Source organism: Colletotrichum destructivum, chromosome 2, assembly GCF_034447905.1.
Source record: "Colletotrichum destructivum chromosome 2, complete sequence".
Classification (NCBI taxonomy): domain Eukaryota; kingdom Fungi; phylum Ascomycota; class Sordariomycetes; order Glomerellales; family Glomerellaceae; genus Colletotrichum; species Colletotrichum destructivum.
Window position 1 is genome coordinate 5,893,755 of NC_085897.1, and position 21,213 is coordinate 5,914,967.

Genomic DNA, 21,213 nt, shown 5'->3' on the forward strand with positions numbered 1-21,213 from the left:
ATGGTCTCGGTCCCAATTGTTGCTGTGTGACTTGGGCGCCTCTTTCGGATGACGCTTCGTCGAGACAGGCTCCTCTTGGGAAATCAGGATTCCTGCTCCAGAGACCGGCGGCCAAGAAGCGCGTACGAATAGGGTTTCTCAGTGAAAAAAACGCGGATGGTCTTCACATTTGACGTCCGGCATGGGGGAGTTGAATCGCATTGTTCAGGCTATGTTTTGATCGTTTTCTTGGTACGACGTCTTGCACAACCCTAATACAACCACCAGAGCCCCAGCCAGCATGTGACAAACCACGCAGGACTGCAGCATTCGAGACCCGGGCGCTTGCCGCTCGGTTATGACGCTGTCCATGTTTAATTGGAGCAGGAGGGCAGGGTGGCAACATAGAGGGACCAAAGCCTCCGAGTGGCCATGCTTTTCCCAGTTTTGCTGGTCGATTTGTGAATCGAAGTCAGCTGGGATAGCTTTCTCAGATGCCAATACCATTCCAAGATGACCGCAAAACTGGACGCCTTTCATTCACAACCCTTGAATTGCTGAACACGTTGATGTTTTTTTTTAAATTTCTTGCGCGACTCGGGGGTTCCTCCGAAACTATCGGTTGGTGCCCGTTCGAGCCGTTGTGAGAATCGATAATATGTGGGCGCATCGATCATTCAAGCCCAACGACGTGGGTTGGTTGACATTTCGCGATATCAGCACAATCTCCCCACATGCTTGTGCTTGTCGTCGTAGTGAGAAAATCGCAAGCTGAGGACTACCACAAGTCTCCAGAATGGCCCAAAAGGCGAACACATTTACATTCATTCACAAGGAGGAAGTAGAGGTTGAGACGACATGGGCACGGGGAATCGGTAATGAGGCTGCCTCTCAATCGTCTATTGCACCAAGGGGAACCCAAGGGTCGCGAGGACAGGCTATGTTTGAAATCCCTAGGTCAATTCTACAAAGGGCCCTACGAATAGACAACAAACTGGTTCGCTCAAAGACAATTGATTCTTACCGAGTATTTAGTACATCTTGAAGGCAGAGGCAGTAGAACGCGTTCCTGGCAATACGGTTCAGTCCGTAGTTGTTGGTAATACTGGATGGAGCTTGGCGTCCGACTTTCAATCTGGGTTTGCCACGCCGCAATTGGGACTAGAGGAGAAACTTTGATTGAAAATTAGGGGTCATTCGAATCCCCCCTCCAAGATTCCCTTTTCCGTTCTCGAGGCATGAGAGGAGGAGAGAGGAGGGACGAGGGGGGGGGGGGTAACTGAACTACAGATGGACGGGGAGCGCCGCCCCCCCATAGAGTCTAAAAACTCACTGCTCTGTGGTTATGTCAGCAGAGAGCCCCATAATCTCGGCCGGAAGGGACCGCTTGTAGATCCGGCTCCGGTTCCAGCTCCAAATCCCCCGAAACAAAAAGGTACGTACCCTTTCTATCCCGTCTGGGCCGTCTCTACAGAGTAAGTATTTGCATCTGTTTTGTCTTGTTCTATATGTAGCTGTATCTGTATCTGTATCTATATTTGTATCATCCTTCACATCGTCTTTAATGACTGCTTCTTGGTGCCTCGAACAGCACCGCCGTCCCTTGCCCCATCAACTCGTCAGCTTGGTGACTCACTTTCCTCTTCCAGAGGCACTGGGCTGCTGCTGTTCAGTCACCAGTGTCTCCCACCTTCACTCACTCTCTGCCTGCAGGCGGCTGCAGTCAAGTTTCAGGGGGTCGTTGGGCCTCCATATTGAATCCTACGCTAATCGCCAGATTTTTTTCTACGCCGCCTCGCCGCCTCACTGCCTCGCCCGTGATGCCTAACCGGGCCCCAATGAGCCGACAAGCTGGCCTCGCATGCCTAGACAGGGTTGTCACGCGGAGAGCGTCATTTGGCCTGCATTCACCGCCTTGCTCTGCCTGACTTGGCTTCACCTGGCCTCAAACTGATTGGTTGGACTGCTGCCTGAGATCCCCTCTCATCCCCCCCCCCCCCCCCCCCCCCCCCCTTTCGCCCTACCCGCCTGGTCTCTGACGCGCAAGTCTCACCAAAAGTGCCATATTTCGGCCGCTCCCGCACCCCTCCCGCTATCTACACTAGGATCGTTGTTCAAAGACCCGATACTTGGGGGTGTTTCGTTGCGCCCAGCAGCTGGCTTGTCCGTTGTCTCTTTCCTCCAACCGCGACCTCTGCCCAGGGCAATGTGCGGAGAAGCACCAAGTTGCGCACCTCCTCCTCCTCCTCTTCTTCTTCTTCCTTATCCCCGGACTTTGCGGCACTCTCGTCATGGAAAACGAAAAGACGCAGTTGTTGCGTTCGGATAGCATACAGCGGCAGTTTGCTGCCATTCTCGCCGATGCTCAAAAGCAGTACGCCAGCTCCACGGGTCTCGACCTGAAGGACTACATGAATCCGCCAATGAGAACAACCGAAGACCTGCTGAACGTCATCAACCGTCAGAATGAACAGTTTCAGAGTTTCCGAGAGAAGCGCCAGACCCTATTCCAGGTCCTGTCCACCGCGTGTAAGCCGCTTGAGGTGGTTGGTGAGGCGCTGGCGGGAGCCTCGGAAGAAATCTTCCCTCCCGGCCAGACCATCTTCGCCGCAGTTATGTATTTGATCAATGCCGCCAAGGACGTCTCGGCATGCTATGACTCCATCATAGACCTTTTCGACCAGATGCAGGACTTCACGGTCCGACTCAAGTTTTATGTATCGCAGAAACTGTCTGCCGAGCTCTACGACAAGGTTGTCAAGATTCTCGTCACCATTTTCGAGATTTTTGTCCTGGCAACACACGAAGTCCGCAAGGGACGTCTCAAGTCCTACTTCAAGCGGCTGTTGGGCAGCGAAAGCAAAGTGCCCGACGCCATGAAGAAGCTGGCTTCTCTGACCGAGGGCGAAGAGCGGCTCGTGATTGCCGAGACCAGCGCCGGCGTGAAGAGGTCCCTCTCCAATCAAGAGCGGCTACTCGAAATGATGTCAAGAGTAGACGTCAACGTTCAAACTTTGCGCACGGAAACCCGTGTACCTCAGACAAGGGAACAGGCCCTCTCGTCGAACCGGGATAAACTCAAGGGCATCTTACAGCCGTCCGTCTACCCGGAAGACACCTATTCTGCGCTCAACAGGACAAGAACGCAAGGCACCTGCGACTGGATCTTTGACGACCCGTCACTGAAGGACTGGCTGGCTGGTAAAGTTCGATTTCTCTGGATATCAGGGAATCCCGGGACAGGAAAGTCTTACATAACTTCTCGTCTCGTCTCGTGGGGCCAAGACCTGCTCAACAAACAGGAGACCAACAACATGATGGGTTACTTCTTCTTCCGCCAGAACAACCCGGAATCCCGCTCCATGACACAGGCACTCAGAGATATCGCCTACCAGATCAGCGAGCAGGACGTCTTTTACGGCAAGCAACTCGTCAGCGAAGTCTCCACAGGCGACGAAATCAAAACAGTCTCCAGCGCATTCAGGAAGCTGCTTGTTGAGCCTTGTGTGCCTGACAAGTGGAAGAGATATATTTACGTGCTGATGGACGGCCTAGACGAAGCTGACCCACGGGAAGTGAAGGAATTTCTTTCGTTGTTAGACGACCTGAATCAACAGCCCGGGCAAGGGACGAGGGTACAAGTTGCCCTCATCGGGAGAACGACCCTCACGGACGATGTCATGGACCACCTCGGAAACGACTCGACGGGTGGTCAGCAGCTCCGCACTTTACACGTAACGCCCGATCGAAATAGCTCAGACATTGTATCTTACATTGTCGAGGGGGTCAATTCCGCACGAATACTGCGAGGGTCGACGGATGACTTCAAACAGAGCATCATCGAGACCATGACGAAACAAGTGGACGGCCTCTTTATTTTGGCCAAGTTCATGCTTGCTGAGCTAAACAGAATACGGCACCCCAGAAGGATCGTAGAGAGCCTGCAGTCTTACCCCCAAGAGATCAACGGTATGTTGAAGAAAGCCGTACTCGGGTTCAGTTCCTCTATCACGCAGGAGGAAGCAGATGACTTGAACGAGATTCTCCGCTGGGTATCCGTAGCCGAGATGGGTCTCACGCTGGAGCAAATTGAGTCTGTCCTGACGCTCAAGATGGGAGACGCCCCGTTCCAGCTCGAGGAATCTCTCAGAGGGCAGTTCTCGTGTTTCTTCACCCTTGAGCGTGAAGACGGACTGTCGACAGCCGATCTTGCTGACCGTCACGAACTCCATCGTCGACTGACCTCCATCGAACTGGACCCGATGAAAAGGACGAGCCCCGATTTCCTGGACATGGAGAGGGATATTGAATACTTTTCAAACAAGCGCACGACCTACGTGACCTTTTTCCATGCTTCAGTCAAGGAGTTCTTCCGGGAAGACGTGTCCACAGATTTGAGAGCCGACGCGCAACATCCTTCCATCGGGTTCAAGCTCGCTGATGCAAGACTGCACGTGCTCCAGACCTGTCTAAAGATCTTCACCGACCCGACGTACTTCAATCTTGGTGAAGAGGGTCTGTCGTTGCAGCGGTACGCCGCTTGGTATTGGCCCGAGCACTTGGACGATATAGACATCAAATCCGTCTCCGCATCTGAAAAGGCCGACATTGGCAACCGCCTATACATCATGCTGACGGACCCGACGATACTCCTGACATGGACGAATCTGTTCGAGGAGAGCTTGGATATCTGGACCGATCACAACATCGAAGTCGTCTCTCGGTGGCTCAAGGACGCGGATGCCACCAGCACGCTTACCGTCGAGCAGAAGGCCTGGGCAACTGCGGCGTCGGCAAGTCAAGCCCGACTTCTCGAACCCATGGGAAGAACCTTTGCCAAGGCTTGGCTCGTGGAGGGCTTCGGCATGTACATGCCGACTCTGTTTTGTTTCGGTGTCGTGCAGTCGTTGCCGCTCATGGAGAAGGGCGCGAAATGGTCCGACTCGGAATATCACTGGCAGGAAGTGCCCCTGGAGACCAGAATCCAACAGGCGGCTGAATGGGCGAGCCATCCTAAAACCGGACACTGGTATCGAAGAATCGGCAGTACTCTCCTGAACTTGGGAGAACACACAAAGGCACTGGAGTACTTTGAAAAGGCTCTTGCTGAGGACTCCAACATTGTGGAAAGTTGCGGTCGCATGGGTTTGTGTCAGTTTTTGAAGGGTAACTATGAGAAGGCTCTTAAGCTTCATCTCATGTGCGAGGTTGTCGAGCAAGAACACATGGCCAAAGGCTATTACAAGACGGACCATGAGCTCAAGGCTGCGAAATGGCGACTCTACAAAAACCAGGCCCAGATCGCCGAATGCTACAACCGCATGAAGCGAGTCGAGAGTTCTCTTGCGTACTGTCGCAAGGCGATGAGGAACGCCTACGAAGCCCCTGAATTCGAGCCGGAAATCGCCTACATGAGGGTTCTGACCGAGAACAACCGGGTGACGGAGATGATGAGCCTGTTCGAGGGCCTGGACGGCCGATACACCGAAAGGGGCAACTCTCGATTCGTGCTGTTTCTACTGACTCAGATACCCGACCAGTCCATCAAGAACTGGTTTCCCCAAGCGGCCGCTCGAACAGGCAAGACGAGCGTTCTCGCGGACCGGTACGTGAACGGCATCGAGTCGGCACACGATGCCCAAGACTCGTGGAAAGAGTTCTACTTGCGGAACGCTCTGGGCAACGTCTACATGGCGGCGCAGGAGTACGACAACGCCATCTCCATCCAGGAAAGCATCTGCTTTGTCGAGTACAAGGCGAGAGGTAGCTTAGCGGTGCGGGTCGAGTATATCGCCTCTTTCAAACAGCTCGCGAGGGCGTACTCTCTGAAAGCGCTCGAGGCCGACGAGACACTGCGGTCCGACGCTGTAGAGCCCTGGGTCAAGAAGCTTGAAAAGCTCATGGAACAGCAACGCAAGTACCAGAACAGAGACGTGCCGTTGCACATGGCCGGTTTCGACTTCAATGAGGCCTCGATCTTCCTGATCCTTCTCTACCGTCTGCGAAACCGGGAAGCGGAATCACGGCGGCTGCTGGGAGGCATGGTGTCCGACAGTCTCTTACTGTTGGAAGACGACGAGCCGCAGAACGACGAGATCAGCATCCGTCACCTCCAGCGCACACTCATCGCCGCCGGCGACAGTGTGAATGCCCAAGCTCTGTGGCAGTCGACAAGAACCCCCCCTACGCCTATCAATCTTTCTGGTCACTTGGCGCCTGAGAGACGATCCAGCTCGCCCCGTATCGGAGGGTTGTCGCCGAGGAGACGCGGCAAGCAAATCACGTTGACGAGAGTCTTCTCGGAGAGCGGCCAGATCTCCTGCGACCACTGTCTGAGGAGGTTCCAGCCATCCGACACGTTCGCAGTGTGCTGGTACTGCGTTAACCTAAAGTTCTGTCTGCCCTGTCTAGCAGCCATCAAGAGCCAGAACTTTACGCCAGGGCATACTTCCGCCTGCAGGCCCAGCCACGACTGGCTTCTCGTGCCGGCCTTGACGAAAGATCTGCAGCCGGGTGAGATTCTGGTCGGTGAAAAAGTGCAGACGTTGGGCGAGTGGAAGTCGGCACTGCGACAGAAGTGGACGCAGTCAACGTCTGCCACAGGCCTTGGTATCATGTAGGGGGTTCTGTCTCAGGGATCGGGACAACTGTATTGACCTGTTAATGTACAAAGCACATAGCCTTTTGTGTCGTTTTCAGACATTTGCTAGAGCTCTACTTATGTATGTAGAATGAGACTATGAAACCAAACGCGGGCCATCTCTAGGAACCATAAACGACAGATAAACCATCACAAGAACTTGGCCATGGTTCCGTTTCGAATCAGCCTCGAAACTTCACTGTGTTATTGCCACACCAAAAGATGCCTTGCTCAAGAGACAGTGATACTGGCCGTGCCGGCGGACTTGTAGCCCTCGGTAGCCATGATCATGTAGTCATGGGTGCCGAGATTCATGCCAGCTTTCTTCCAGGCGTCGAAGAAGGTCTGAGTGTTGACGCTGCCGGTGCTGCGCTTGTTCTCGCGGACGGCCCAAAACTGCTGGAAGGTCTTGGTGCCATCGATGGAGGGGGCATTCGTGCGTGTTGCCTGGTACAGCTTGTAGACAGATCCATCTACGGTGACCTGGCCCTTGAGGGTACCTGCACTACCAGGGTTGTAGCTGCCGTGGTTCTCAACGATGTAGTACTCAATCAGCTTAAGCAGTTGCTGTTAGTAAAGTCAACCGGTCGACTAGGAAGAAGCAACTTACAGGACTTCTGGTCCAACCGTAGACAGTCAGGTAGGCGTTGCCATTGTTGGCGGGAGCAAATGTGCCAGAGTACTTGATGGTTCTGGCGCCGCCAGTCTTCCAGCCCTTCCCACCGACGAAGTTGCCTCCAGACTGCCAGGTGACGCTGTAAGAGCCCCCAGCACCGTTCGTGTAGGTGACGGGAGAGGCGCCGTCAGTCCACCAGCTGTAGTAGTAGCCATTGTTGGTCCCAGTGCTTTCGATTTTCGTTAGTCTCGAGAGCCGCCATTTGCTTTCGTTTTCTTCTTGTAGATGGGGCCAAAATGTACCTGGAGGGAGTGGATGCGCGCTTGACGAGGTCGGTTGTGGTCACCGGGTCGGCAGCAGGGGCGGCAAAAACGCCCACAGCAGCCAGCGCGGCAGTGAGGAGAGAAGCGAGTGAAGGCATGTCGAATGAAGACCGAAGAAAACGAGAGTAATAGTAGGGATGAAGGCAGTTGCTTTGACAGACTGGGAAATGTAGGTAGTTTCAAACATGTTGCGGGCAGCTGTGATATTTATAATGGAAGACTTTATCCAAACGTTGCCATACATCTTGTTCGTAGGTTTATCGTGTGTGTGTGTGTGTGTGTAAGACACATCTTGGTACTTGCCACTTCGATGGAGCCACGTCTCCCTGAATAACATAAACGACGACCATCATTGGTAGTAATTTCCAAGGATCGATACGTTGCGCGGGCTTTGCGAAGCTCTCGGGTGATGTAATCAGGTCTCTTTTTCGAACAATTAGCTGCTGACGATGAATAGCTGTGATGAGCAGGCGAAGCAGCCTTTGGAGTTCCGCCAATGGATGGCTTGCTAGTCTGGATCCGGAGTCGGATTGATTGCTGTGATGTAGGGTGTAAATGAGCCGATGTGACATGGTTTCCACCTCTGTACTCTGTAGTTGAGACTTTATCTACCCCAAGGGGCCATTTCGTGTAACGAGCCTTAATCTACTGACGGTTTAGCGGCACTTGGACCATGCTGTCAGCCCTGTTATAGGAGGAGGGACCATTTTAGCCGCCGGCTGGAGGATTCTAAAGGTCACCGGCGAAGAGTAGCGAAATGTTCGTATTTTCGGCTTGAGTCTGGATTGGATTATGGATGTCGGCCCAGTCTCCTATTCAACTATTCACTATCTCTGAAACTTGACTACAGGACACTAGCAGCACACGAGCTACAAGGGGTATTCTGTGGGAAATGGCATAACACTGTAGTGATTGTGTCATAAACTGTGGCCCTGTGAGACGAGCAGAAAGACCTGCACTAGCTCTAGCGTAATGTGCATTTGTTTCAATTGTTCTCTTGCATGCACATTTATGCTCTTTCTAGTTTATCGCTTGTTACGTTCTCAGTAAGTTGCCACGAGGCAAGTCGCATGTTGAGAATAAGAGTTATCAGGGAGACCACCAGACACTAGTCGATGTTTGTACCACCTGGGTTGGACCTCAACTGGACACGTAACTTGCGCATGATCACAAATGGCAAATTTCTAGGTTCTTTGTTGTTTCAACTTGAAGAAAGTTGGTGTTGGCCATTGAGCTATGTGCGCGCTGTTTCCCCTGCACAACCCGTGTGTCCTCGTCTTTTGTCACCGACTCCAAGAAAATAAAAGTAAAAAGCAATACCATAAGCCGATAGAAAGAAACATCTTAGAAGCTTGAAAGGGCGGTTCTTGTCTTCAGCTCTGAATAAGTTTAGTGTAAAGTGTGATAAGCACTGGAGGGATATGACATAAGATAATTGCGACATAAATAAGCAGTGAATTGAGGGGTTTGTTCTTAGTAAACGTCTCTGGGATGTAGGGATGGGAGAAGGAGAGGAGGGAGAGGAAGGGAAGGCTGCTGATAAACTTGGTTTCAAAGCTTGCGCGGTAGTCTATTCGAGGATTTGAAACTCGCAGCAACCTTGACTGCAATGCCTGGCTCACCACAGCAACGGTTTGTTTATCCCCGTGTACTGCAAGGCTCTCACGACAGGCCTTCCTCGAGTCTTACTCATAGCAGTGCATCGGCAACTGACTTCGGGCCGGGACCACATCCCGCTCAAAAGACCGTCAAACATCCGAGTCGGACGCCGGCGGGTCCGCAAAGCAGTGGGGCCGACTGCCGGTGTGCCCGATGACCAAAGCTTGGGGAATGGTGGCTGCGGAATGACTCGGTGTTTATGACATGATGAGGCATTTTTCTGCCCGTCACTGCGATGGCAACTCAAGAACAAAGAAGGATGGTGTTGCGCTCCATGTTTGTACACTCCACACGATGCTGCCAGTCCGCGGAACGAGAAGAATCGGGGGAGGTAGCTTGGATCTCGGCGTCACATGTAAAACAACAATGCCCCCCCCCCCCCCCCCAAATCATCTTGAACTAGTTGCGAGACTGTTTGAATGTGTATTTAATTTCTTTGATGACATTGCATTTCTCGTGAGAAGGGTTCGAATGGAGGGCAACAAAGATTAGTGTCCTAAAAGACAGGCTTTGATTTGAAGGCATCGAGGTACGTCGGCATGGCGGCCGTGCCCCATCATGCACCCGCTTCCTTGAGAGCTGCCTGACCCTGCTTTATGATTAGGTCCGTCATCTCAGCACTCAACCCAGGCAGTGGATTTCTCTGTCCTTTGGCATTCAGTGACCCGGGCGCCTTCTTGTCCGTCAAGTCGATAGAAGACACGATTTCTGCCGCCTCCGAGTCGGTCAAGTCCGTCTTCGGATTCTTCTTGTTGTCACCGATTGCCTCGATTCGAGGAGCGCCCTCTTGCGCATTCTTCCCTCCCGTTTTGGCGGCCTGCCTTGGCTCGATTGCCATGCTCCTTTTCTGTGTGTCTGCCATCACCTCTTCTCGCACGGCTATTGTTTCGGCGCGGGAGAGGTTCATGTCGTCTATCAGCGAAGGGGCTTCGGCGCCCTTGAACTCGACGTTTCGGTTGGCGAGATGGCTTGCTTGACGGACTGCAAGACCGCCGAGAGCAGGCTGATAACCAAAAACGGATCAGAGAAGTTGCCCAGGGAGATGCACCGGAAAGAAAACTTACCAGGGCTGATGCACCGCTTGACAAGGCGAGGGCGAGGACTGACACCCTCATTTTGTTCTCTTTTCTTTTCTTTTCTTTTCCAGGCGTGAAGGGTGTGGACGGATTGTCAAGCAACACAGGGATGTCAGGGTCTGCAGAGCAAAACGACTTTCCACTGCGGAATGAGATGAAAAACGTGCAAAAAAGTGAGCGTGTATGTTGACACTGGACTGCTGGTTTACCAGGAGTTGTGAAATCACAATATCAACCAAAGAGAATGAAGCAGATGCAAATAGAGATAGAGGTGGAGGGGAGGGGAGGGGAGGGGGGGTCCAAACACTTTTGGGACGGGTTCTTTTATCTGAGCTTTATAGTGGTTTGCAGTGCATGCCATCTTAATTTCGCGAGCATCAGTCACGTCCCAAGTTGAGTACGAACCCAAAGGAGTCCAAAGGCCATGTGCATCTGGGCGCCAGTATCATATGTGTGGAGTAGGGGGCGGTTGGAAGGTCTCAACTACACGCAACGCCACCCTGGCCGCACATTTGGGCGCAACCAAGTGCTTTGGGGGCGAGTTGCCGGGCAGAAAAGGCCCCAGGTCCGCGGGCCGAAGCACAGGGATGATGCCGTATATCCTAAACTATGGCGAATCAACTGGCAGACTGAGACAAGACGGAACAGGGATTCTTGTAACCCTGAGAGTGCATGCCCAGAGATTTCTCCCAAAAGTGTGGGGCAGACATGTTGAAGCCATCGGATGTTGTCAAGACTTGGGACCCGTCAGTCGGGGGGGGGGGGGGGGGGGGTCGATTCGTGTGCTATGCTGTTTCGCTGAGTGACATCAAAGCGCTCTCGTGTCTGGCACGCCGCGCGCTCAGCTTCAACTTTTCCCACTCCCGGACTCTCTTTACTGTAGGTAGTAGATACGGATACCCAAGGTACACTCGAAAGAAAGGTCTAGTGGACTGGTGTAAGTAGAAGCACATACATACCCACCCAAAAGGTTGTCGCCCCTATTCATACCTTCGGGGGGGGGACGCAGCTGCCTCTCTGCTTGCCGTCCAAACATCGGCACTCGCATTGAGACCGACACCGCGAGCGCACCGACCGCTCTTGCGGTTGGTTGGACTGATATGGGTCCGAGATGGCCAAATGGGTGGCGTGAAACAGCAACGCCCGACTCAACCATCCTGTGACCAACCAAGAACCGCACAGCAGCATTCTCGTCACTTGATGGGTACTCCCTGAGGTGGACAGCATGCACCAGCCGCAGAGTGTGCGTGTGCGCCCAGTTCACAGCCATGACAAGCCTTTTCTCTGCCTCGTCTGCCATCGAGGCTGTGCTTTTGAGATAGGGCTGATCCCGATACTGATTGACGGGCTGACCAGTTGGTTTACACGGCCAGATAACTCTAATTGCCGTGTGAGGGGGCCGGATCTCGAAGAGGCGGATTGAGATTGATTGCATACCCTATTTCATACCTTTACCTAGGTACTTACCTACGTTAATCCCATCCGCATCCATCCGGGCTCCACCCTCCGGCCGGCACCGACGGATAGCCGGTCAACTCGGCCCCGGGGCTGGGTACGGGATTACGTGCTTTTAGGGGACGTATTTAGTGGCTCTCTCCACAACGGCGTCTTAGTCGTAGCTTGGACCATTTATTAATTTTCCGTTGAGCCTCCCGCGATACCCGTAGCACAGGATCGCAGTTCCCATGCTGCCCTCCTCTCCCCCCTGGGGCTGAGCGACCGAGACGGCGCACTGGAGAGCTGCCTTCCTGTCTCTGGCAAGTCGCCGAGGGTGACCGCAGTCAAGTGCGGCACCAAGGCTCCAAGGAGACTCGCCATTCTCAATCATCATGCGTTAGCAGTCGCATCACTCAGTCACCTTGTCAACCCTTTCCCGTGGTTCGGCACTGGGCACTATATCTGTGACTGGGCACGGCCTATATCATCGTCAATTATCGGACGTGGGTGGGGCCGGATGCCGAGGCCGGTTCGAGAGTCAGACTGGTGGACAAGGGCCTAACCATCGTCATCGACTCCCCTTGTCGTGGGCCACAGCCGGTGGCCAGAACCTCGAACCAACTCGCTTTCGGAGAAAGATGAGGTAGGTATCGACTCTTGCCGGGTGCCGTCCCGAGCACCCAATCGCATTCCTTCTTTCTCCTCAGTTTTTATTCGCCTTCCGCGAGTCATTTGCACGTGGATTAACCGGAGGTGTTATACACAGGGGCTAATTCCATACGGTTGCAAACGACCAAAACGTGTAAATGCGAAGATGTCTTAGTTGAGCAAAATGCAGGAGGAGGAGAAGGGGGGGAGGAGGGGGAGGAGGGGGAGGAGGAGGGGGACCATTGAGGCCGGTGGTCAAACTTCATGGACAATCCAACAACTAACTCTTGATGGCTGCTCAGACTGATGCAATCTTATCAAATCCCAAGACCAAGCAAGCGAATAGCTGCACCTTTTGCTTCTCATTCCCAATAAACGAAGTTTCGTAATGATATGGAAGATACTACGGCCGTTTCTCCCTTTGTATTCAAGCAGAAGATATTGAGCAAATGTTTTGTCCTTTTCAATGCAAAGTTGCCGAGACCATCAGAAGCAAGAGTGTCAGTGTCTTCACAGCCACCACATACAGAAATTGCCAAGATCGAGCAGCGTTTGCATTGCCGTAAGCGGAAGTGCCACTTGGGCAATCAAGTAAGACAGGTCGCTTACGGAAGAGACCACCCACTCGTGGTGTGTCTCTGATTAGCACTGATTGAATTGACTTGGAAGTTCGGGGTACATTATAAGTCAAACTTGATGCTTCAGGTGCTGTTAGGAATGGTGCAAAAGGAAGAAGCAGATGCAAGATTGCTAATTTGTATTTCCACTACATATTGCGCCTGTCTAAAACTCGGGTAACTCATAACACACCGATATCCGAACTTGATGGTTTATGCCAATCTGAGTGCAAATGAATACGCTACACACGTCCATAAACACTCACAGAGTCCCAAGGTACAACTACCGGGGTGACTAAGCTAGTCCGAGCCACAATCTACTGTGTGAACTGCTCTGGCCATTGTGTATTACTCCTTTTCTCGAGCCATTCGTATGCCGAGGTTTCTAGTAGCGATGATCTGAGGGGTAGTTTCCAATGAAAACTATACCAGGCAGGACGCCAACGTCTGGACAGAGAAGAAGATCCTGATAGGCCCAAATGCTGGAATCTATCTTGGTAGGACGTTGTGGGTACGTGCGGAACAGTACAAACGCCCAAAAACGCCCAAGAACGCCCAAAGTTCGTGTTCGCGTGAAAGAGACATCTGTTTGCGGATGCCAACCGGATGTGGGCTGAATTCTGCCCCATATGATGTCGGTCAAGCATCGTGAATCCCCGAAACCCCTCCCACATACCACACACACCACGAATGAACGGGTGCACAACGGCTTTAGGGTTCCAGGGACTTACGGAAACGCTGATCGGGCACCCCTTCGGGAGGATATGCCGTGACATGACGTTGAGGCATGACATCGTACATGGTCCAACTCTCCAAATTTCTCACTCTGGAATAGAACAAACAAAGAATCCGAAGGGAAACCAAATACACCTATAAATATCCACGGATTGCTTAGATGGGTGCAACTTTTATACGCGCTTCTCGACAAACCTCTCGAAACATAGCAACCCCCACACCAGCCTCATCTACTCGATATTCATCACCATGAGAACACTCGGCAAGGCCATCGCTTTCACCGTGACTATGTAAGAGGGAGATTTCCTTCATGGTTGAAACCGTAGTGCTAAGCAAGTCATAGTTGCTCCATGGCTGGAGCCAGTAGCAGTCCATGCCAGACCGTCACGTCAACCGGGAGCGTTTGCCCCACATTCTTTCTCAAGGCTTGCCTTGCCTTGTCCACCATTCAGAACCGTTGTGGTTGCCCGTCGACAGTCCCGACAACAACCGTCAACTACCCTTGTGACGGAGCACGACCTACCGGCTGCATGGGAACATCATACATCTACGAGACCGCGGTCCCCACGTGCGACGGACATACCCTCCCCACCACAGTTATCCCGACTCTTGTCACTATTACCACGCCTATCGCGCCAACCCCTGTTGGACCGGTGGCTTGCCCGACTGTCTTTACACGGGAGACCGTTTGTTCTACGTGCATTCAGCCCATGTGCGTGGAGTTCTCCACCATATCTCGGCTCTGTCATTGCCCAACTCAGGTTCCCACTATCACTCAAGCTTTTCCATGCGGCGGAGGTTGTCCTGGTGGCTGCGCAGCCACTCAATACTTTAATGCCACAGAGACACCCGTTTGTACCAGATAACCCCCCCTATGGCTTTAAATGGTCTAAGTTTGGCAGAGGTTAGTTGGACCGGACAGGTTGCAGCAGAATGATTGTCCGTACGCTTTTGGGTGTTGTTCCATCCATATTTGGTGCAAATATCTGGCACTGATGGCCGGCTATACTTAGGGAAGAGAGAGGTTTGCAATTTCTAATAAGAAATGTTCACAATCCACTCAAAAAACAAACTTTACAGATTAACGATTTATTACTTTAGTTTCGTCTTATTCTACTCAAAATAAGCTCATCAAACCTTCAGCTTCCCCTTTCACACCATCCTGTCCCCCACTACCGCAATAATCACAAATCACAAACGCATCACTCTAGACATGCGGCGGAACTTGTGAGGAACAGTTTGCGGCCCAACGCTGGTGAGAGTAGGAACGACAGGGTTGATCAAGCCTGTCTCAGGGTCAAAGGTGACGCGGTCAATGGCGGTCTCGCGTCGGTAACCACCGCCACCAGGGATGGCGAAACGGTGGTAGACGATGTACCAATCATCCGTGCCGGGGACGTTGAACATGGAGTTGTGACCCGTGCCGAGGATCCCCTGGGATGGATCCTTTTGCAAGATCACGCCATGGTACGCCCATGGCCCTGCGAAGGATGCGGAGGTGGCATAGCCGACACGGTAGTTCTCGGAGCCAGTGTCGTCGATGGAGTATGTGAGATGGTAGAGGCCGTCCCGGTACACGACGAAGAGCCCCTCCCGGAACTCCACCAGACCACTCATGGCCTGAAGCGTGTCCCAGTTGACCGAGATCATGTTGTCGTTGAGTTCTGCCACGAGAGGGCGACCGTTGCCCCAGTAGATGTAGTACTTCCCGGAGACGGGGTCGTGGAAAGCTGCAGGGTCGATGGCTTGGGACGCGGTGATGGCCTCGCTGTTGAGGATCATGGCCTCGGGCTCGGCGGTGAAGGGGCCTTCGGGAGCATCGGCAACCGCGACACCGATGGTCTTGGTGTTCAGTGCCGCGTTGTGGCCGCTGAAGTAGAAGTAGTACTTGCCATTGCGCTCAGCAATGGTTGGTGCCCATGCGTTACCGGTGGCCCAGGGGACGTTGCCGTTCGCGCCGTCGAGAGTCAGGAAAGGCTCGTCTCCGCGGGTCCAGGTAACTAGATCTGTCGACTTCCACGAGTAGAAGGTATTTCCGCCCCAGCCGGGAACGCCGTCGGAAGTCACATAAATGTAGTACACGCCGTTGAAGACGGCGACGTTGGGGTCCGCGTAGAGGCCAGGCAAGATGGGGCTGCCCATCTCGACAGCGCTGACGGTCCATTCTGCCACAGACTCGCCATCCTTCTCCAAGAGGTACTTGACTCCGGCACTGAGATCAACAGTGGTACCAGAAGCCGGCGACGAGATCACGCCCTCGGTGGTGATGAAGGTCGGCGCAAGGGCAGTTAGGTCGGTACCAGGCTGGACCGCGAACAAGACCGTGCTAGCAGTGGTGTCAATGATGGCTGGGACCTTGAGCGCAGAGGAGTCGGCGAGAGAAACTCCGGTGATGGCCCCCACGTTTCCAGAGCGGGAGAGAACCTCGGCGGCGGTCATGGATCTGTTGAAGATGGCGAACTCGCGGATCTGGCCCTTGAAAAGCTTGTCCCCGGAGTAGACAGACTTGCCAATGTAATTGGCAGTCGTGACGCCGTTGCCGATGTTCCTGGGGTCGATGTTCACATTCTCGTTCCGAGCCACCTCGTAGCCGTTCAAGTAGATCGCGGAGGTACGTCCAGTGATTGTGTACACCAAATGTAGCCAGGTACCCTGCGGCAAGGAAGAACTGGAGGCCGCGGTTCTCTCGGTGGACCAGTCCCCAGTGGTGATGCTCGCTCTGTAGGGGCTTCCCGTAGCAAACAAGTATCCGTTGCCGTTGCCGGAGGCGGCGGTATTACCAAGGCCGTAGATGAAGTAGGGAGTTTGCTGGGAAGCATCAAGGAAAACCTCGGCCTCAATTGCAGTATCCTCCACGCCAGAGAGAATGTTGTTGGGCAGCTGAACGAAGTCGTCGACACCGTCGAACGTGAGAGCGCCGTCAACAACCGAAGCACCACCGCTGATCGCAGCGTGATTCCCGTTGCCCGAAACATCCTGAAGCTGCGTGCCATCGACCGTCGAGAAGTCGTAGCGGAGGATCTCGCCATCGGCGTTGACAGCTCTGCGAGCCGGTGCAGGCTCCTTCAGAGCGGCAAGCTCGGCGGCGGTGACCGGGATGACGGTTCCGTGTCGCGGGCTGGTCGGCAGGTTGTAGGATGCAGAGACCTTCCATTCCGGGTTTCCAATGTCAGTAGTCTCTAGCGGGATGTAGCCGCGTCCACCGTACTCGTCAACGAAGAGGTAGAATTTCTCGCCGTGGACGTCATTCGTGTTGGACTTGAAAGCGGTCGGGCCCTCGACTGCGCTGGTGCCAGCCTTTCGGCCGATGCATGAGTCGATGATGGTCCACGAGTCCAGCGTAGATCGGAGAGATCCCGAGCTCTCCTGGATAATGTCACTGCAACCAGTGCCGCTGGCGCCCTCATCCTTGGTGAAGCGGTAGTAGGTGTCCGCGGACTTGATGACGGTTGAGTCGATTCTTGACATACCGGCGTCCTGCCACACTGACGTCTCGCTGAAGGTGACGAAGTCGCGGGTCGTTGCGTACAGCATGCGGTGGTAGGTGCTGCCTGTCCGGTTTACATCGCTGGCCTCGTAAAGAGACGAAGCCCAGAAGACCAGGTAGGCACCGAGTTCCTCATCGTAGTATGCTTCGGGAGCCCAGGTGTTTCCAGCCTCGGGTGGAGAGACTAGGATATGGCGTTGCTCAGACCAGGTCTTGAGGTCATGAGACTCCCAAACTTCGAGGTAGCGGCTTCCGATGCGTACCGCGTCGCCCCAAGACGTCCCAGAGCCGATGGAGAGATCCGTGGCGATGAGGTAAAATGTGTCACCCTCGGGTGATCGGATGAGGAAAGGGTCTCGCAGTCCCTTGGTGCCGTAAGACGAGGTGATGGCTGGCTGGCCACCGTTTAGCTCCGTCCACTCCAGCGCATTGTTTCCCTCACTGGCCGCGAAGAAGATGTTCTCGCCAGCGCGGGAGCTCCCAGTAAAGTAGGAGAACGCATAGCCCTCGAATGGGTCGAGTGACACGGCTTTGCGCACTGAGGCAACGAGCTCTCGTGTCTGGGAAACACCCTCGTGGTTGATCGATGCTGTAAGCGCGACTGGGGTGTTCTCAGTCTGTCTTTGGACGACACCACTGCTTGTGATGACGGACGACGAGTTACTTTCCCACGTTACGGTCAGCCCATCCGAGGTGGCAGGCAAGTGAATGTTGCCGCGGACGTCATCGAGGTTGGTGATTGTGAGAGCGGCTAGAGCAGCTTCAACTCGTTCGGTGTTGGTGATGTTTCCTTGGCCGCTCGCAGTTGCTGCAAGAGCGAGTGCGGTGGACACCCAGAGTCGAAGGGAGTGCATGGCTGGGCGTATTTGGGAATCCTCCAGAGGAGAGCTGCGACAGACATTAAAGTTTCGATACAACCATACGGTGGACGGGTATGTCTATCAGGCTTTATAGAAATATCCATTTCTATGACCAGAAATTACCTCAAAGCCTAAGCTGCTAAACTAACTAGATACAGGCAGATGTGCAACGGTCAAGACCTTGACCGGCCGGCATTCTTGGGTTGTACTCAAACGGAAATGACGGTTTCTTCCAGCCCAATTGCTGATCATTTCCTCCTGCTCTGACGCAAGCCTGATGCCAGCAACGAACCATTCGCAAGTCTCCATCAAAGGAACAAGCGCATCAGTAGAGGTTAAGCGTCGTGTTAACGGTTACACCGAGTCCATGCAAGAGCCAGCGTTAATCTCGTGAACTATCCCGAACATCCCTGTTTCTCCGCAATTTGACTACCCCAGAGAGGAACCGGCATTACGACAATGATGGGCGACATACCATGTTTGGACGGTTGGATTGCGGGGAAGTCGCGGCCGGTGAGTAGGCTAAGAGAGACGATGCGGCCGAGTCAGCAGATCGCAGAAGATGGCTTGGCGGGCACTCGCGTCAGGTCCTGTGATTGTTGAACTGTTCCTGTAAGAGAGCTCCGTGGTCAAGATGGAAGCCGTTGCTGCACTTGTCTTTGATCTGAGGGTTCTCGACCGGCGTGAGCAGTGAGGCAAATGCCAGAAGAGAAATCATTGGCAACGGACAGCATGACGTCGAACGAGGCATGGGAGTCCTTAGCACCAGATCTCGCATGGCATCAACTTGAATGGCTCGCTGCATCTCATTTTTCAGTCGCAATCGTAGTGGAGAACATTCCAGATGCGGTCCTCTCGTATTGTCGGATGACTGGGTCACTGGGCAGAAAGAGTTCAAGGTTGGATGGAAGTGGGCTTTTAACCACTCAGATGAGATTCCGTATGACAAGGTCCTCGTTGTATCGCATCAATGATGTGCCGAGGTGAGCAACCCACGCGGTCGAATAGAATTGGACTAGACTGCACTATTTAGGAAATGTGTCAAATCTTTGACTAAGCCCGATTCGCATCATCATCCGGCTCAAGCTCTGTCACTTGTCATCGCTCGGACCGTAGCCGCTTTGAAGCATATCAGACCAACTTTGACGTTAAACCATCTTGTTGTCTTGGCTTGAGCTAGCACCTGGTTGGTGGCTGACTCCCCGGCTCTTTCAAGACGCAATATTCTACAGAAATTATCTTATTATATATAATAAACGACTAGCATCAATCAACTTAGCTGTAACGATAAAAAGGTGCTTATTTGGTGTTGTGTGTGTAAGTAAGTAAGCTGTTTGTTTGTTGCTGGTTGAATCATAAGATAAAATCTGGTAGAGCAAAAGTGAACTGCGCCGAGGGGGAATCGAACCCCCGGCTCCCCGACGCTGCTTGATGGCAACGGAGAATTTTACCACTAAACCATCGGCGCTATGAACTATACCGTTGTAGTAGATGCCAGTGCCAGTGCACTGTGTCGATTATGACGCAGAGAATTGTTTCTAGGACGTCTACTTCTACCAGAGTCTGGAACAAATTAGAAGGCGCTCATTCAACTCATCGTATACAGGTGTGGTTGATCATAATTCAGTATTGGGCTACATACATAGCGACTAAAGGCGAACAAGGTAGAAGAATGTGTATGATAAGATGCAACTAAGACGTCTGTCCCGAGAAGACAATGCGCTCGAAGGGTGTACATCAGGTTTAAGGCATGTCGTTGACACAGTAATGCCTTGAAATTCCTGCTAAAGATGCTTTATCCAGAGCAAACACCGGACTTCGAGGGCTCGCAGCCCCCAGCACATCCAGTGTACATCTGGCACTTGACCTTGGCATCGGTGCAAACATTCTTGAGAGTAGCGGTATCGCCATAGTTGGAGTTGATACCGACGATCTCGCCGCCTCCGTACGCCGTAACGCCTTCGACGTAGACGTTTCGCTTGCATTGGCTGCTGCACTGTGTGGAAGAGAAGTCAGCTCCCGTGTCAAAGGTTCGGCTGGCAGGGTACAGGTTTCACTCACGTTGCCGCAAGAACGGTAGACCTTGCCATAGTCGTTGGCGTAGAAATTGATGATCTACGACGAAAAGAATTAGCAATCACTGTAAACAGTGGCCAAGTGAAAGTAAAGAAGAAAAACGACCAACTTACGTTCACGGTACCACAACCGTTGTGCTGGATGATCTTGTCACCGGCCTTGTAGGCACCGCCACCGATGATCCAGGTGTGATCACCAGCCTTATCGTTCTTCTGCACTGGGGGTCAGTTATCCAACTACACGAATGCTGGTCCATGCAAGTGGCTACTCACAACTGAGATGGCATCTTCGCAAACATCCTCGAACCAGACGAACTCCAGGGTGCAAGGCCCATCACAGTGAACGCCCTCTTTTTGGTTCTTGCCAATGATTGCGTTCTTCAGAGTAGCTCCACGACGAAGAAGGAAGACGGCATCAGCTTGACCTAGTTATTTCAGATGTCAGCTCGTAACCCCTTTCTCATTGAATGGCAAGGACTGGAGGAGCTGTCTCACCTCCTTCGCCACTGTTGCAGGCACCGGAGCCACGGTCGAACCTAGCCCAGCCACCATCGTAGACCTCGCCGGCCTTGACTTCGATGTACTTGCTGTTGGTCTTCGTGGATGTGGCTGTAGGAACACCGCCTTCGTATCCGAGACAGGCGAGGGTGCTTGGCAGAGCCGCCAGCATTGCGATGATGCCGGTTTTGGAAAAGTACATGATGAAAAATGTTCCTGGTGATCCCAAGTTCTTATCGAAAGAGTGCAGAAGAGTATTTCCTGGCTTGAACCGCTTTGTTTGATGCCGCTCTGGCTCACCAGACGAAGGCCCTATCTCACATTTATATACTCGATCGCATTAGAAAAATTCTTGATACATGTCTGCAATTCTCGAGTCAGCAATCTATGTACCTAGGGCCTCCCTACAGTTACCATTGGTGGACTTGTGGTGGTGATTCGTGAAGGATGCAAATTACCTGGAAGCTCGTGGCTCATGGACGTTCCTGACCATGTTCTCCGGATGTTACGTTGATGGATCTCATGTCCAGCAGAACTACCTGGCTGTAGATGCGATCCAATCG

The 21,213-nt window shown here is 53.1% G+C and overlaps 6 protein-coding genes across 6 annotated transcripts; 2 read left to right on the forward strand and 4 right to left on the reverse strand.

Annotated features, from left to right (window-relative positions):
* The first annotated feature begins 2,065 nt into the window (after positions 1-2,065).
* Positions 2,066-6,797, forward strand: CDEST_03999 (Putative tetratricopeptide-like helical domain superfamily, fungal STAND Goodbye). Its single transcript, XM_062920158.1, has one exon. It carries the CDS (start codon positions 2,271-2,273, stop codon positions 6,597-6,599), a length of 4,329 nt encoding a protein of 1,442 aa, XP_062776209.1. The 5' UTR covers positions 2,066-2,270; the 3' UTR covers positions 6,600-6,797.
* A 1-nt stretch (position 6,798) lies between these two features.
* CDEST_04000 (Putative glycoside hydrolase family 11, concanavalin A-like lectin/glucanase domain superfamily) lies at positions 6,799-7,656 on the reverse strand (the record flags this gene model as incomplete). Its single annotated transcript, XM_062920159.1, has 3 exons — positions 6,799-7,174; positions 7,230-7,464; positions 7,538-7,656. 3 exons carry the CDS (start codon positions 7,654-7,656, stop codon positions 6,851-6,853), a joined length of 678 nt encoding a protein of 225 aa, XP_062776210.1. The 3' UTR covers positions 6,799-6,850.
* Positions 7,657-9,623: 1,967 nt separating this feature from the next.
* Positions 9,624-10,570, reverse strand: CDEST_04001 (uncharacterized protein). The gene is made up of 2 exons (XM_062920160.1): positions 10,282-10,570; positions 9,624-10,220 (listed from the first exon to the last, which is right to left on the reverse strand). The coding sequence occupies exons 1-2, from the start codon at positions 10,330-10,332 to the stop codon at positions 9,774-9,776; spliced, it is 498 nt and encodes a 165-aa protein (XP_062776211.1). The 5' UTR covers positions 10,333-10,570; the 3' UTR covers positions 9,624-9,773.
* Positions 10,571-14,080: 3,510 nt separating this feature from the next.
* Positions 14,081-14,596, forward strand: CDEST_04002 (uncharacterized protein; the record flags this gene model as incomplete). The annotated part of the gene is made up of 1 exon (XM_062920161.1): positions 14,081-14,596. One exon carries the CDS (start codon positions 14,081-14,083, stop codon positions 14,594-14,596), a length of 516 nt encoding a protein of 171 aa, XP_062776212.1.
* A 218-nt stretch (positions 14,597-14,814) lies between these two features.
* On the reverse strand, positions 14,815-18,773 carry CDEST_04003 (Putative glycoside hydrolase, family 43, concanavalin A-like lectin/glucanase domain superfamily). The gene has a single exon (XM_062920162.1). It carries the CDS (start codon positions 18,069-18,071, stop codon positions 14,922-14,924), a length of 3,150 nt encoding a protein of 1,049 aa, XP_062776213.1. The 5' UTR covers positions 18,072-18,773; the 3' UTR covers positions 14,815-14,921.
* Positions 18,774-19,789: 1,016 nt separating this feature from the next.
* On the reverse strand, positions 19,790-20,931 carry CDEST_04004 (Putative pectate lyase PlyH/PlyE, pectin lyase/virulence factor). Its single transcript, XM_062920163.1, has 5 exons — positions 20,648-20,931; positions 20,426-20,577; positions 20,267-20,365; positions 20,139-20,192; positions 19,790-20,073 (listed from the first exon to the last, which is right to left on the reverse strand). The coding sequence occupies exons 1-5, from the start codon at positions 20,850-20,852 to the stop codon at positions 19,873-19,875; spliced, it is 711 nt and encodes a 236-aa protein (XP_062776214.1). The 5' UTR covers positions 20,853-20,931; the 3' UTR covers positions 19,790-19,872.
* Between the last annotated feature and the right edge of the window lie 282 nt (positions 20,932-21,213).